At 38.1% G+C, this 15825-nt stretch overlaps 1 protein-coding gene across 1 annotated transcript in view; it reads right to left on the bottom strand.

Moving 5' to 3' along the window:
- SYCP2L (synaptonemal complex protein 2 like) overlaps window positions 1-15825 on the bottom strand; it is a 130811-nt gene that overhangs the window by 85064 nt on the left and 29922 nt on the right. The window contains exons 11-19 of the mRNA XM_059401499.1: window positions 15744-15778; window positions 14640-14782; window positions 12763-12815; window positions 12100-12145; window positions 10382-10474; window positions 10226-10286; window positions 4746-4891; window positions 3246-3339; window positions 2645-2777 (exon numbers count right to left, since the gene is read on the bottom strand). Coding sequence (XP_059257482.1) covers window positions 2645-2777; window positions 3246-3339; window positions 4746-4891; window positions 10226-10286; window positions 10382-10474; window positions 12100-12145; window positions 12763-12815; window positions 14640-14782; window positions 15744-15778 — 804 coding nt within the window. The remainder of the gene's footprint in view (window positions 1-2644; window positions 2778-3245; window positions 3340-4745; window positions 4892-10225; window positions 10287-10381; window positions 10475-12099; window positions 12146-12762; window positions 12816-14639; window positions 14783-15743; window positions 15779-15825) is intronic.

The raw sequence follows: 15825 nt of genomic DNA, 5'->3' as shown, positions 1-15825 counted from the left end.
AGGTGAGCCTGGTGACGGGTATTAAGGAGGGCATGTATTGCTTAGAGCACTGGGTGTGGTACATAAACAATGAATCTTGGAACACTGAAAAAATTTTAAAACAAAAAATGTAGGGAAACTGATCATGAGTTTGCCTAAGATTTCTTAAGCACATCACAAAAAAAGCATAAAGTATAGAAGAAAAAAAATGAATTGGGAAAAAACAATCAATTGAGCTTAATGAGAACTAAGAACTTTTGCTCTTTAAAGATATGTTAGAGTCAAGCCAGCACTTCCTAGGGATATGTCCTTGAGTGAGTTCTTTTGTCCTCATGTCCTCCTTTAGCAAATGGAGGTAAAAATATATTCCTTAGGGATATGGTGAAGACTGAAAATATGGAATTTAATGCATTTAGTAAAGGTTATAAGGTCTCTAACAAGCTGTATTAGCTATGTACATCAGGCCTTCAATAGCTATGAAAGATTTAAAAAAGACACTTATGAAAATAAAAAAAGTTAAGCCCTAGACAGGGAGAAAAGCTTAAACATACCTAATAAAAGGACATATATAGAATATATAAAGAACACTTAAAGCAAATCATTTTTAATAGTGAAAGATTAAGATCTATTACCCAAGAGATAAAGATAGAAAATAAACACATGAAAAGATGTTCAATACCATTAGTCATTATAGAAATGCAAATTAAAACCACAATGAAATATCCTTACATTTCTGCTGGAAGGGCTAAGATTAAAAAGATTAACATTACCAAGTATTAGGAAGAGTATGAACATCTAGAACTCTCAAAGACTGTTGGTGGGAATGATAAATGGTTTAACCACTTTAGGAAACATTTTGGCAGTGTTTCTTAGAAGGTAAACGTACACCAACAATGATCCAGTCATTCCACTCCTATGTATTTACTCAAGAGAAAATACACATCCATACAAAGGGTTATTTATGATCCCAAATGCTTTCCTTATAACAAAAAACTGGGACATCAAATGGCCACCAGCTGGTGAATGGATCAACAAATAGTGGTAAATCCATGAAGGAACTATTACTTGGCAATATAGAAGAATGAACTAGTGATATACATAATATGGATAAATGTCAAAATAATTATGCTGAATGAAAGAAGCTGGTAGGAAAAAATTATACACTTTGATTTTATATCAGATTTTCATTTATATCATTGCAAACTCTTCTATCACGGCAAAAATCAGTGATTGCAAGGGGTCAAGTAAGGGGGACAAAAAGGGCAGGACAGAAGGATTTCGAAGGGGCGAGAACATCTTGGAGATGATGGATAGGTATATTATCTGGATTGTAGTGACTGTCCTTGGTATAGATATAGGTTAAAAACTCAAATGACATACTTTAAATATGCATAGTTTATTTTATTCCAGTTGTCTCTATATAAAGCTATAAAGAATTACGTATCCTATGACCCATTCTCCATAGGCCTACATGGAAAGGTAGCAAATCAATGTCAGGTGATATGTGTTTCCTCGCTCGGAATAAGAGATCAAAGGTATCACTGGGGGGTGTACTGGTAGAGATCTGTAGGTCAGGAGAACATCCCAGCACTACTCAAACGATTCCACAGAACACTGCACACAATGCTCTGTCCTTGTGCGGGGTGTGGCCGGATGCAGCAAAGATGGAAAGACAGTTGACTTATCCATTAATTGGTCACATTAATAGCAATCAACATGGCTTAATAACTTTAAAAGTCACATACCTGGATTTGTCATTTAATTTAGGATCCTGAATTTTTACTGATGGTTCTTGTAAATCTGAGGCATCTTTTGAAGTGACTTCCAATCATGGAAATTCAAAACAAAAATAGTTTAAGCTTCAAGAAAATATGTAAGTATACTACTCAAGTCTTAGGATAGTTTTTTTTCTTTTTTTTAAAGCTGACCTTGTTGTAGGTCATCTGGTTTCCATTTTTCAGGTGAACTATCTGCTGTATTTCTTTGCTGTAGAAAAAAGACGTTATGGTGACTTTGAAGTCCCTCTTTTAAAGTTCTTTTAGAGTCGCTTTTCTTTGGGCATGTAAAGTATTTCTAAATACTAAGATACTGGGTTTCTACTCATTAGACTGGACTCCTAATGACTGTTGGCGATTTCAAAAAATTGATGATATCTGCCCTCAGGAGTTTTGTCAGTACCAAAAACACTATGTTACATTTCTGTGTAATATACATGTAATCAAATATAAGAAAATGAGGACTGGTCTGAATACCTATATATGCCAAACAGTAAGTTAGGATTAAAAACAGGATGTAGAGTATCTAAGGGCTACAGTTTAAATGAGCTATTACCTCCATTTTATACATAAGAAGCCTTGGACTCCGTGGTATTAATTTCCCCAAGTTCCTATATCTAGTAAGTGAAAACCAAGTCTAACTGCAAACATTAAACTCCTTTCCCTTTATCTTAGTCTCTAGATTCAAAGTGAAGGAAGGAGGCAGAGCCAGCCAAGTCACATATTCCAAAGACAGCCAAGTTGTGTCAAAGAAGAGAACACATAAACATGTCAGGCAAAAATGATCTAAAGGAGAGGATAGTCCAAAAAAGGGAGAAATGGTTGGTTAGGAAAAAAAAATAAATGACAAGCCAGAAGTGGCTTCTACCAGTCTGCATCCTGGCAGACACAGTTCAGAATCTTGTACCCAGCCTCCCATACTCACATCAGGCTCAGACTGGTCATTTAAGGGGAGAGTTATTGGGCATTGGTCATCTCGGGCACTCATTAACTCTGCCAGCTTGGTGGATTCTTCTTTCTGGTCTATACACAGAGAACAGAGCATTAAAAGTGGGAAAGTAACCATACGCCGCCGTGGTGAACGCATTCTCTAATTGCGCTCCATGGGACCCCACACTGTAGGTACATCGCCATCTATTGGTAAGAGCCGGTAGTTACATTCTGCAGTAAACTTCCGAATCCAAAATTTATGGGGACTTTGAGAAATGACTTTGAAATAACTCCTAATAGATATAGGATCCATGCAGGCCAGCTTTGTGGTAGCCACAGCCATGACTCAGTTTTTCTCCTTTGTCATTTACATTTGACCCACAAGACAATGTATTGGGTAGGGAAAAGGGTTCAAAGTGGCTAGCAGCTTTGCTTTCTGTAGGTACAATGGTATACTAATTACTCTTCCACACCACAGGCTTGCAGTGACCTCTTCCAAGTAAGGTTTTATCATTGATGTTAAAAGGAATTCAGAGTAAGAAATTTAATTTCCCAATATACCTGTCTCTCTTTCAAGGGTACTAGAAATGTCAAGGTCTTCTTTCTCAAATTTACCAGAAAGTTCCGAGGAGCTTCTCATCTGGTCAGGCAACATCTGAAATGCAAGCCAAAATCCACATGACTTTTAAAAGAGGAGTAGTCTCTGAAAATTTTTGTTAAGGAAAACTTAAGGCTCAGAATACAACAAATACAAGTTAGAAAAGAAGTTTATCTTATTGCCAACTGTAAATGATAAATCCAAATTTAGAAAGCCCCTCTCTATATGGTTAGGTCATTTTAAGCATATAAAACCCTTCATCAGAGGCAATGGGGGGTGGGGGGGGTCTGCTTCCTCATCTGGGCAGAAAAACTACTTTGTCCGTGAATTAGTTCCTTTCTAGACTTGATAATTCTTTCTCTTTCTCCACATGGCTTGTTCTTGAATTCGTTCTCCCATAAAGCCAAGTTGGAGTTGGAGGCCCTCCCCCTTGGGGTCTCAGCCAGTCTAGCATCCGTGTTAGACCAATTCATATGTAACAATTTTTAATTAAGTGATTGATTCTACTCTATTTCTCATCCCATCCATAAAATGGTCGTTTCATGTAGTAAGGATTTGGAAACTCTGCTACAGAGCACTTAATAGACTATAACATGTTTTCATGTACAACTCAGAGCCAAAAGGAAATGGGCCCTAAGCTTCTTCCCTCAGTTCTCTGATCTCTTAATTCAACCTCCTAATGGCCACTACCACAGAATTTTAGGTCTTTATCACAAATATCTTTGCTCTGCCTGCCATCTGTGATAAAGGCATTGTGCATTTTTTAAGGGTTTAATTTTTTTTTTTTTTTTAGATTTTATTTATCATAGAAAGAGCCCACACAAGCAGGGTAAAGGATGTCAGGCAGAGGGAGAAGCAGAGTCCCTGTGGAGGGACTCGATCCCAGGATCCTGCAATCATGACCTGAGCCAAAGGGAGAAGCTTAACCATCTGAGCCACCCAGGTGTTCAAGGCATTGTGCTCTTGCATGTAAATAGGATACATTATAATGAGGGATATGGAGGCCATAGCATTCTTGAAGAGTAGCGGACAATTTCACCTGAAGACCAGGAGACAGAACTTCAGAAAAACTCCTTACGAGATGCTATTTCTAGTGATTCCCTTCAGTTCTCAGGGATTAGAGGAAGAGAAGGAAATGCTAAGAAGCCCACAGCAAGTACCCTCAAAACTTCAGGAAGAATGTGGCAAGGTAGGGATGTTATCCTAGAAAATTCAACAGTTCACAATAAATGGTTTAAAGCATTTTGAAGTAGAAAGAGGCCTTGTGTCTGACTTCAGGCGATGATCTATGGAAAGAACTGGGATTAGGACCCAGACTCTCAACTCTCATTACATGGTATTCCAAAGATCAAGCTATCTGCTTGAGCAAATGTTCACATCAAAACCCAACAAAAAAGGTAGAAATAGGAAAAAAAAAAAACGCAAGAAAACATTTTCAAATAATCAAGAACTAAATCTGCCACCTGTCTGTCTTCTCCTAAAGCTTCAATGGAAGCTTGTGCTATGTCGAATTGCGAATCAAAGTGGATCTCTATTTTCATCACTTCTTTGTTGTCAGTAGTAATGGGTTTCTTCAGGCAAATAATGAGGATCTTCCTATTTTCAGTTTCTAACAACAACAAAAAAGAACAAAGTATGCATATGCATATCAACATAATAAAAAAATTAAATTCTATAACTCCACTGGGATATTTGTCAATTGTTCAGATTTTCTGCAGTAGGATGAAAAATTGTATTAAATGAAGTTAGTTTGAAATTATTTTTGTTAGATGCACCTTTGTGTGTGTGTTTATACATACAAATATGCACAATAGGACTGTGTGGTTGATCTTCAAAGATAGGAATTAACTTACCTTAACAGCAGAACCTTGGAATCAAAATCTTGGAAATGGTTTTGAGGTCTATAGAATTCAATCTGATTTGTAAGGAGACTTTTTTTTAAATACAAAGCTTTCACCTATAGAAGGTATTTTGCCCCCCCAATATGTTAAATACAACATTCATTCTCATTCTCTCCGATGTACTTCACTTCTGAAAATTCAAAATAAAAATCACTATTCCCCATACACAACAATGAAATCATCCTCCTTCATTTCAACAGACTACTTGAGGAGGCTCCTGTGTGCCCAGAGGGACCTGTGTCTCCGACAAGTCTCCTTGAGGGCCTCCTACCAGGACACCTGCTCTCCACCGACAAATAGTAATGTGTTTCAGGAAACGGTTTTTTTTTTTTTTTAAGATTTTATTTGACAGACAGAGATCACAAGTAGGTAGAGAGGCAGGCAGAGAACGAGAGGGAAGCAGGCTCCCCGCCGAGCAGAGAGCCTGATGTGGGACTCAATTCCAGGACCCTGAGATCATGACCTGAGCCGAAGGCAGTGGCTTAACCCATTGAGCCACCCAGGCGCCCCCCAAGAAACAGTTTTGACAAAAATTCATGAGGAGTTCAGCAATGAGCCACAGTAACTACAAGCTGAGTCCCAAGCTGCAGGAAAGAAAAGCATAAACTGCCTGAAAGAACAGGCAAAACGAAGGGTCACGCATTGAGGAGAATGAAGCGAAGAAGGAAGAATGAGACACGTGGGTCCAGACCTGTGGTCCCCCCACACCAGAAACATGGATAGTGCAAACTGATGTGCTAGAAGCATAAAACATATCACCAGTTTGTGAGGACTTGGCACAGAAAAAAGAGCAGGCAGGAGATCTCACTTGTTAAAGCAATTATGTGTTAAAATGCTACTATTTAGGATATACTGGGTGAAATCTTTTTTTTTTTTTTGAAATATAGTATGTTGAAATCAATCTACTTTTGGCCTTTTTAATAGGCTACTATAAGATTTTAAATATGTCTGACTCAATGGTACCATACACCCCACCCCTGCGTTCTCCCCAGGACCTGCTCACTCCAATAGGCCTGTGGCTGGAGTGCATCCAAGGACATATCACAAGCCCAGGAGTGTGCAAGCAGCTGCTACAGGAGCCACCACCACCCTAAATTGACTCCTGCTCTAGGTAGAGGGAAAGAAGACCACATATACCAGTCTCACAGTGGGCCCAAGCCATGGGGACAGGAGAGACAACCATCTAGTCTGACTGCAAGTCCTCTTCAACCAATGAAATCTTCTCAAGATACAACACAGGGAAAGAGCCTTGCAATTTGGTACTATGTCATTTCCCAGACCCCTGGTCTGACTCAATTTAAGCCCAAGGCAGCCCCAGATGGACCCACTAAAAACCCAGGGACTAAACCCTACCAAACAGGCAAAGAGCCACTGCAGACAACTGGACTGAAATGCGAATGTGGCTTAGCCACAATAGGACACGTGCAACAAATAAGGGGGATATTCATGAAGTGTCAGATTCTAGTGAACAGATTCTAGTGAACAGGGAACATTGCACTGCAGGGCAGTACAGGAACTCTTCATAATGCCCCTACTTCCAAAAGCAGGAGGCATAGCAGACTCTCAAAACACATAGAAAGAGACACAGACAAAATGAGAGAGAATAGGTCTCATATGAAAGAACAAAATTATAGCAAGAGCTAAATGAAATAGATAATATTCCTGATAGAATATTTAAAGTAATGGCCAGAAAGATACTCCCTGGTTGAGAAAAGAGTGGGAAGCCTCAGTGAGACCATAAACAAAGAGACAAAACAAAGAATCAGAGATGAAGACCTCGGTAACTGAAATTAAAAATACACTAGATTAAATAAATAGACTAAAAGGTGAATAGGTCAATGACCTGGAGAACAGAGTAATGGAAAGTAATCAAGTGGAATAGGAGAAAAAAAGTGAAAACAGACTAAGGAAACACAGCAATACTACCAAGTGTAACATTCACATTATAAGAATCCCAGAAGAAGAGAAAAGAGGACAGAAAACCTATATGAAGAATAGCTGAAAATTTCCCTCATCTGGGAAGGAAACATACCCAGATCTAAGAGGCATAGAGTCACCAACAAAAATCAACCCAGTAAGGTCTACAACAGGATATACAGTTAAAATGGCAAAAAGTAGTATAGAGAGAATTTTTAAAGCAGCAAGAGAAGACAGTTACAAACAAAGGAAACCCCGTAAGACTATCGGCTGATTTTTCAGCAGAAACTTTGACTATATCATTAACTCCCTCGGGCTCCCTCAAAGTGCTAGAAGAAAAATCCTGGGTCACCTGGGTGGCTCAGTCATTAAGCATTAAGTGACTGCCTTCAGCTCAAGGCACGATCCCAGGATTCTGGGATAGAACCCTGAATTGGGCTCCCTGCTCATCAGAGAGCCTGCCTCTCCCTCACTCACTTCCCCGGCTTCTGTTCCTTCTCTCGCTGTGCTTCTGTCAAATAAAATCTTAAAAGACATGGATCAAAAAAAGAAGAAAAATCTTGCAACCAGGAATACTCTATCCAGAAAGCCTATCATTTATAATAGAAGGAGGGGTAAAGAATTTCGAATTCATGACAACAAAACCTGCCTTACAAGAAATGTTAAGGACATTGAGTGGAAAGGAAAGGCAGTAAGAGTAAGAGAATCAAGAAATATAAAAGCAGTAAAACTTGATACATCTATGAAAATCAGTCAAGGGATTCATAAAATAAGAGGATGTTAGTATGACACCATCTACCTAAAACACAGGGGTGTGGGCAGGTCGAGGAGTAAAGAATGGATTCAATTTTAAGCAACCATTGCCCAAGTATAGATTATTATACGTATAAGAGGTTATAAGCCCAATGGTAACCACAAATCGAAAACCAATAATAGATTTATAAAGAATAAAAAGAAAGGAATCCAAGCATATGACTCCAAAAAGCCAGCAAACAGTAAAGAGCAAGAACGGAACAAAGAACTAAATAAACAACCACAAAACAAGGAACAAAATGGCAACAAGTACATATTTATCAGTAAATCTTTGAATGTAAATGGACTAAACACTCCAAAAGATGGTGACAGAACAGATAAAAGAGCAAGACACGGGGCACCTGGGTGGCTCAGTGGGTTAAGCCGCTGCCTTCGGCTTGGGTCATGATCTCAGGGTCCTGGGATCGAGTCCCATATCGGGCTCTCTGCTCAGCAGGGAGCCTGCTTTCCTCTCTCTCTCTGCCTGCCTCTCTGCCTACTTGTGATCTCTCTCTGTCAAATAAATAAATAAAATCTTTAAAAAAAAAAGAGAGCAAGACCCATCTATATGCTGCCTACAAGAGTCTTAGTTCAGACCTAAAGACACATGCAGATTAGAAGTAAAAGGATGGAAAATTATTTGTCATGCAAATGAATGTGAAAAGAAAGCTGAGGTAACAATATTTTTTTTAAGATTTTATTTATTCATCAGAGAGAGAAGGAGAGAGTGAGCACAGGCAGACAGAATGGCAGGCAGAGGCAGAGGGAGAAGCAGGCTCCCTGCTGAGCAAGGAGCCCGATGTGGGACTCGATCCCAGGACGCTGGGATCATGACCTGAGCCGAAGGCAGCTGCTTAACCAACTGAGCCACCCAGGCGTCCCGGTAATAATATTTCTATCAGACAAAATAGACTTGAAAACAAAGACTTGTGCTCTGTCTGTACTCTGCCTTGACCTTGTGTGGCTCCTGGAGGTGCACTGGGTACTTCCCTCCAGGATCTGAGGAAGGAGGTTATGAATGCACATTGTTGAGAAAAGATGGTGGCAGAATGAATAGGAGGACTGTAGGCTTATTTCATCCCACAAACATGACTAGATAACTATCAAATCATCCTGAATACCCCAAAAGTTGTTCTGAGGATGGACAGAATAAATGCCACAACTGAAGGGAGAGAAGAGGCCTCACTGAAGAAAGTAGGAAGTATGGATCTCTGTTGCTATGGAGGGGAGAGAGCTGGTCTGCATGAAAGGCAAGGGAGTACACAGGAGAAGACACAAGGAGAACATTTCTCCAAAGTCATTGGCTTGGAAAATGAGAAGGGCTGAGTTTTGTGAGATCTGGTAACCGGCAGGGCTTAAAAGGTCTGGCGTTTTAAAGGTCACTGGTCTTGGTGAGGATAAAGCCTAGAGGGCATGGACTGCTTCTGCAGAGGAGGCAGGAGAACCACCTGGGGGCAGGCTCAGTCATTTAGGCATCTGGATCCAACTCTGTTTCAGCTCAGGTCATGATCTCACAGTGGCAAGAGAGCCCCACCTCGTGCTCCATGCACAACATGGAGTCAGCCTGAGATGCTTTCCCTGTTCCTGTTATAAGTACCTGCTCTCCTTCTCCCAGCTTTTTAATTGCGGCATAAAACATTTTCCATGTTAATCACTCTAAAACATATAGTTCAGTAGCATTAAGTGTATTTACATTGTTGTACCACAGATCTCTGGAGTTGTGTCTTGCAGATCTAAAACTCTATCCGTTAAGCAGCAGCTCCCCATTTCCTTCTCCCCACAGTCCCTACTCTACTTCCTGTCTCTATCATTTTGAGAGATACCCATAAATGGAATGATAGGATATATGTTTTGATTAGCCTATTCACGTAGTGTAAGGTCCTGAAGGTTCATCCTTACTGTAGCATGTGCCAGACTTTCCTTTCCTTTTAAAGTTGTATCATATTCCATCCTTATTCACCATTAGATGGACATTTGGGTCACTTCTACCTCTTGGCCGTTGAATAATTTTGCAACGACCATCAGTATGTCCATCTGTTTTCAAGTCTGCTATCTAGAAGTGAAATTGCTCTCTCACATTGTGATTCTGTTTTGAAGTTTGAGTGACTATAACTATTTTTACAATTAAAACAACAACAACAACAACAACCAAACCTCAGGAAAATAATTGAATCCTGAAGTCACAAAGTGAAGGAGTCCTTGACCTTGTACCCTTGCATCCTGGCCCTGAGCAAGGTTCCTTCCATCACACTATACCATCTCCCTCCTACCTCAAAGAACAAAGTCTGCTCTAGAATCAGAACTAAATGTGGAGTGGTTTAGAATTATCTTACCTATTATGCTGAAATTAACCACTGCTTCCTTCAAAAGTCTTACTGAGTCCCATAGAGCATTCTGGAAAAAAATAAGTTACGTTCATGAGCACATAATGTATTTGCATATAAACAATCTCTAAGCCCTTGGTTTAAGTAGGAGTTAAACATAGTTACCTTACTATTGTCTATATAAAAAGTGACACTCTGACTTCCGAGGTTGAAGTCAATCCAAAATTTCTCTAGTTTTTCATCTTCTGGTTTTCTCATCTGTAAGATGTAATTTCAATATGAATTGTGTACATATCCTGTTAAAGAGTCAGAGGGAAATTAGTCCACCAAAAACAACTTCTGCTTTTCTTGGAGAAACACTACTTTAATACTGTAGGAGGTCTTTATTGCCTTACTTCTGCAAAGCAGGAGGAAGGTCTTAACTTCATATAACTAAGTATTTCTGGAAAAAAAAATAAAACACAACCACTATCCTTAGTTTAACAGTTAAAATATGTTTAAATGTATCAGAGGACTCTATTCACATATTTCCCCCCTGAGAGAATAAGAAAGTAGTCCTATGTTGAAGCAGAAACAATAGAAACACTGCATAGAAATGGAAACTTTAAGAAAAGGAGGTATTATCAAATATAAGTGATTATCTGCCATCTACCTTACTATATCCATTAGAGTAGAGCTAAGATGTGAAGATTTCAAATTACCTTCATTTTAATTGATTGTAAAATAAATAGGTGCTTATAGGAAAAAAGCCTCAAACCATATTGTGTTTATAGAAACAGTCAATGTCTCCTTCTCTGCCCTTCAACTTGGTATCTTCCCAGAGAAACATTAATAATGTCTTTGTTTCCTCCCAGATGTTTTCTAGACATATCAGAAATATATGAAGGGTTTTTATCTTAAGAATGGAAAAACAAATAAACCACTTGATTTTCTGAAAAATGACATTTCTTGGGCAACTTTCCATCATATGTGCTTACTTCTTTGAATGAAGGCTTTAACTATAATGCATGTTATGGGAAGCCAGTTTGAGGGCTATGTTGAAGTTGATGAGAATTTTTTTAAAAAATGTAAAAAAAATTTTTTTAATTTAAAAAAATTTTTAAAAATCCACCACGAAGCAGATACTGGAAACTTCAGAGAACCAGAGGGAAAAAAATAGAGATGCAGAACTCAATCAGGCTACTAAAATCAGTCCTAGGGAGAAGAAACTTGTGGTATAGTTAGGAGTTAAAGGTTCGGCTCACAGAAGCCTAGAAACAGCCTCTAAATCCAAAGCAAAGAAATGGTTATTAGGACATTTTGATGACAAGGTCCAGGAAACCTCAGCTGAGTCAAGATTTATAGGTCTTTGAAGAATTTATCCCCTGGGAAGATGCTGTAGGTGGACCTTGTTCATTTAGAAACCGAAGAAGGTGGTAAAAAGAAACTGCTCACTTTTAGACAGTAAAGTATAAGGTAGAAGTATCTTGTGAAAAAAAGAGCCCCCAATTTCTGTGGATAAAGTAGGGAGCATCAAATGGATGGAAAGAATCCAGGGAATTGCTCTTTTCCTTAAAATACAGGCATGAATAATGGCATCCACTAATAGGGTGAAATAATGCCAGATTCCTGTAATAGATCTCACGAACACAGTATCAACCCTAAAATTCCTGTATCTAGCATTAACAATAGAACCCTTCAACTTATTAGTAATGCATCCCAGTTAGAGCAGGAGAGAAGACAGGTGAAGAAAGGCTTCAGAATGGAGACTCTAAAAGAAGTAAGCTTCCTTTTCTAAAAAACCCTTCTTTTAGGGAGAGCAGTTTGGTCTAAGTATGTATACCTAAGTTAGGGTCTATGAGACCCATATATACCACTTTCACAGCCCCCAGAGATGAACATACCTCATGCCCATCTGCAAAAGCAGCAATACACGGAAATGAATAGACCCTGCAAAACATTTCACAACGTAAAAAATATAATATGGGCAGATACCCAGCACAACCTACACATGTTCTATAACAAGCATTTTTATCTAGGGTATGTGATTAAATCTCTCTGCACAAAGTATGGAAGAGGGTCTCAAACCTACAAATGGATACTATCCTGGATAGATTTCCACTTTCCATCTGGCTCGTGTACAAGTCCGGATTACTGGTCTACCAGCCAGGCTTACTAATACTATCTCTGCCTAGTTGCTGGGCAAGATTCCAATGAAAGGAGTGAACTTAGCAAATTCTCATCAAGAACATTTTGTAATAAGCCTATCTCTACAGACTTCAAATCTTCAAAAAAAAAATCATTTAATAAAATCTCCTAAAGAACATGTTAAACATATTCCAAAGCATAAGTAAATATTCTTAAAAAAAAAAAAAACTGATAGAGGTAATTTTTAAACACAAACGAATCACTATGGATAATGGATCTAATCTCCTGATGTTTCTATTCAATGGATAATCTAGTAGTGATAAATTATGTATCTTCTATTCTCTCCTGAAATAGAATAGATCCTAGATTTCTAATATCAGATATTTTAAAAATAAAATGACACCCAGAGACATACTTACCTTCTCTCATCACCAAGTCGGTTATTTAGGTAATTGAGAAACCGTCTACTATCCTTCAAAGAAATAATGCAAACTTTAAGAAAAAAAAAGTTTTTACTATTTTTTACCAGCATGTAGAAGCTAGGGTTTGCTTCTGAATTCCCAGGATCCAGTAACATCACAGGGTGCTACCAAGATTCATTATTACAAGTTAATTAAAACAATACTCTGTGTTAGAAAGGGGAAACTTCAGACCCAAATTCTAGAAGAAACCCCCAGCCAGGAGATTTTCAGCTGAGGAATGCTTTAAGTTTCCAAAGATTATGTACACAGTTACATTTCACTGGGTTAAGGGGGAAAGAAATAGATTTAACTAGTGACCTAGATTACAGTTTATATGCTAACCCATTGGGGATCCATCTTGCTAATATCTACCCAGAATGAGTCAACCACAAACCCATAAGCTTATACATTTTGGGTTTATTCTGGGAACATTATCCATTGCCAGTTTTCATCATGAAGAGTTCTCTACCCCATTCCTTCCTGGTTTCTCTCTTCTCACACAGGTTCTGAGAATAAGGATTATTGTTAGAGAGTTCTCCTACCCAGAAGCCAGGAAGAAGGTAAATTTTTTGCCTCCAAAATACTAAAGCTGAACAGATACCAACCCAGGTTTTTGTCCCTTTTCTTAGGGAGGAATGGATATTGTAGTCCCTCCTTACAATCCACATCTTTATGCAGCACTAAATAGACAGCAGCAATGTAAGCCTTGACCTAAAAGTAGTTCCATTAAGAAGACAATGGCTCTATGGGGGAAAGGATTTGAGAAATGTTACTTTTGACTTATTTTCGTGGAATTTCTTTGACCATGAGGGAATAATGAAGAGGAAAAAGGGAACTAACCTGAGTCTACAACATCCCAGGCACACTGGTTTCTCTAATTCAGTTCTCACAGCTTTAAGGTGGGTTTTATTCCTATCTCAAGATAATGACACTGAGGCTTCATAAGTCAACTACCTTACCAAAGTGTGTGCATCATGTAAGCCACGGAGGTAGACTCAAACCTGAGGCTTATAGTCTTTCCATTTCCATCAAAATCAATACTGGTTAAACAACTACTATCTATCTGGCAGTAGGCTCAAAGTTAATATTTTAAGTATATTTAAAACTTCAGATTTAATAAAATTCTAATTGCATAGTGGTTTTGACCAGAAAAGCTCGGTTCAACACGAGCATGGTTACTAAGAATTTTACCTTTTCCTGAAGGACCTAACCTTCATTGTAAGAACTTTTAGAAAGAAGAGGAAAACCATTTGAGCTATTTTAGGATGAAAGTGAATATGCAGCAAACTATTACCTATTTTGGTGCTTTTTGGAGGTATAATCACCATGAACCCAGACTGCATGGAAAACACTGGAAATTACTATTCCTCTAAAATAGAGAGGCCTGATGGTTCAGAGCACAACTACCTATAATACTTCTCCAACTAGAGCACCCCATGCCCATTTCAACCTCCCCTCATTGTCCCAGCTGCTCTGTACAAGGCTGAAATGCCTATTTTCTCTAGCTCTCCTACCATCTGAGATTCACTGAAATTTGCTGCCCCCCCCCATGACGTTTTCTTGGGCTGGGTCCATCATATTCACATCACCTGTCTCCAGTCCAAATTACCTTTAAAAAAAAAATCTGTATGCCCATATTTGGTACACAGATATTCTGCTCAGTCCTCAGATCATTTCACATAATTGAGAAATAGGAAACTTAAGAATGGCTCCTTATTTGCTTAATCATTTCCTAATTTAAGAAAATTTCATCCCCTGAGCCCAATGTTGAAGAGAACACTGAGGATGTTTAATAAGTATTGGGTAAGTGGACTTTTGATGACCAGGAATCTCACCGTCTCAAATTCTCGATCCTTAATTTCTTTGAAAGCTTCAGCAAGGACATCATCTTCAAACCACTCATGAACAAGGTCAGCCCTTGATTTTTTCAAGGTCAGTCTACACAATGCTTCAGAAAGTGCAACCTGCTGGTCATAATCTAGAGATTAAAAAATGGTAGGTTATTCTGAGGTGGGCATAAAGCAAAAGAAAAAAATGGAGTTCTACAGATTAACACTTGTTCTAAGAAATTCCATCTTTGAAGACTGGCATTGTATGTTACAGTTATAGGCAGTAATATGTATCCTAAAGCACCATTACATAAATTCAGTATTTAACATTAGCAGAAAATCTAAATAGGCCAGCATATAACAATTAAAACATTTCCACATTTTATGTTTTATATTAAAGCACTCATCAAAACAGCCCCAACAGTCTTAATATTACTACAAAAATAAAATCAGAATAAACTGTGATACTTCATGACTGATAAAACATGTTTAATTTCAAGTAATTTTAAGGATTAAAAAATAAGCTGCAGCCAGATATGTACAACAGGAGGACATTTATAGAATGCTTTTAAAATATGCAAAGCAATGTATGAAGTAATGAATCACTAAATTCTACTCTTGAAACCATGATACTGTATGTTAACTAAAATTTAAATAAAAATTAGAAAAAATAGTGTATGCGGTTTATGAATACATAGAAGTAGAAGAACATACTTTTGATTGAAAAAACAAATCCAAGGCAAGGATTACCTTTACCATTGGGGAGGAGAGTAAGATCAGGGACATGTACATCAGAGTTTTACATGTAACTGGTTTATTTTACTAAAACAAACAAACAACAACAACAACAACAAAAGACCAAAAAACCCAAGACCATGTAAATGTGGCAAAATGTTAGAATTTGACTAAGCTGGTTGGTGAGGAAAGGAGTATTCATGAATTATTCTTTATGGCTTTTAGCATGTTAAAACTTTTCATAAATTAGAAGTGAAGTGTTCTTCCTATTTTCAACTTGACCATAATTTTTACCCATAGTTCTAAGATGTTCACAAAACCCTCAATTGTCCAATATGTAATACTCTAATATTTAAAATTCTAAACAATTCTTACCACCCACAGTCAAGATTGTCCTTGCAAGGTCTTTCCTGAAACATTTAGATAAATAACATTTTACTGTAGTGTACATAAAACT

This window comes from Mustela nigripes, chromosome 5 (genome assembly GCF_022355385.1).
Source record: "Mustela nigripes isolate SB6536 chromosome 5, MUSNIG.SB6536, whole genome shotgun sequence".
NCBI lineage: Eukaryota > Metazoa > Chordata > Mammalia > Carnivora > Mustelidae > Mustela > Mustela nigripes.
The sequence above is the reverse complement of the archived record's forward strand: the minus strand, read 5'-3'. Positions and strand labels throughout refer to the sequence as shown.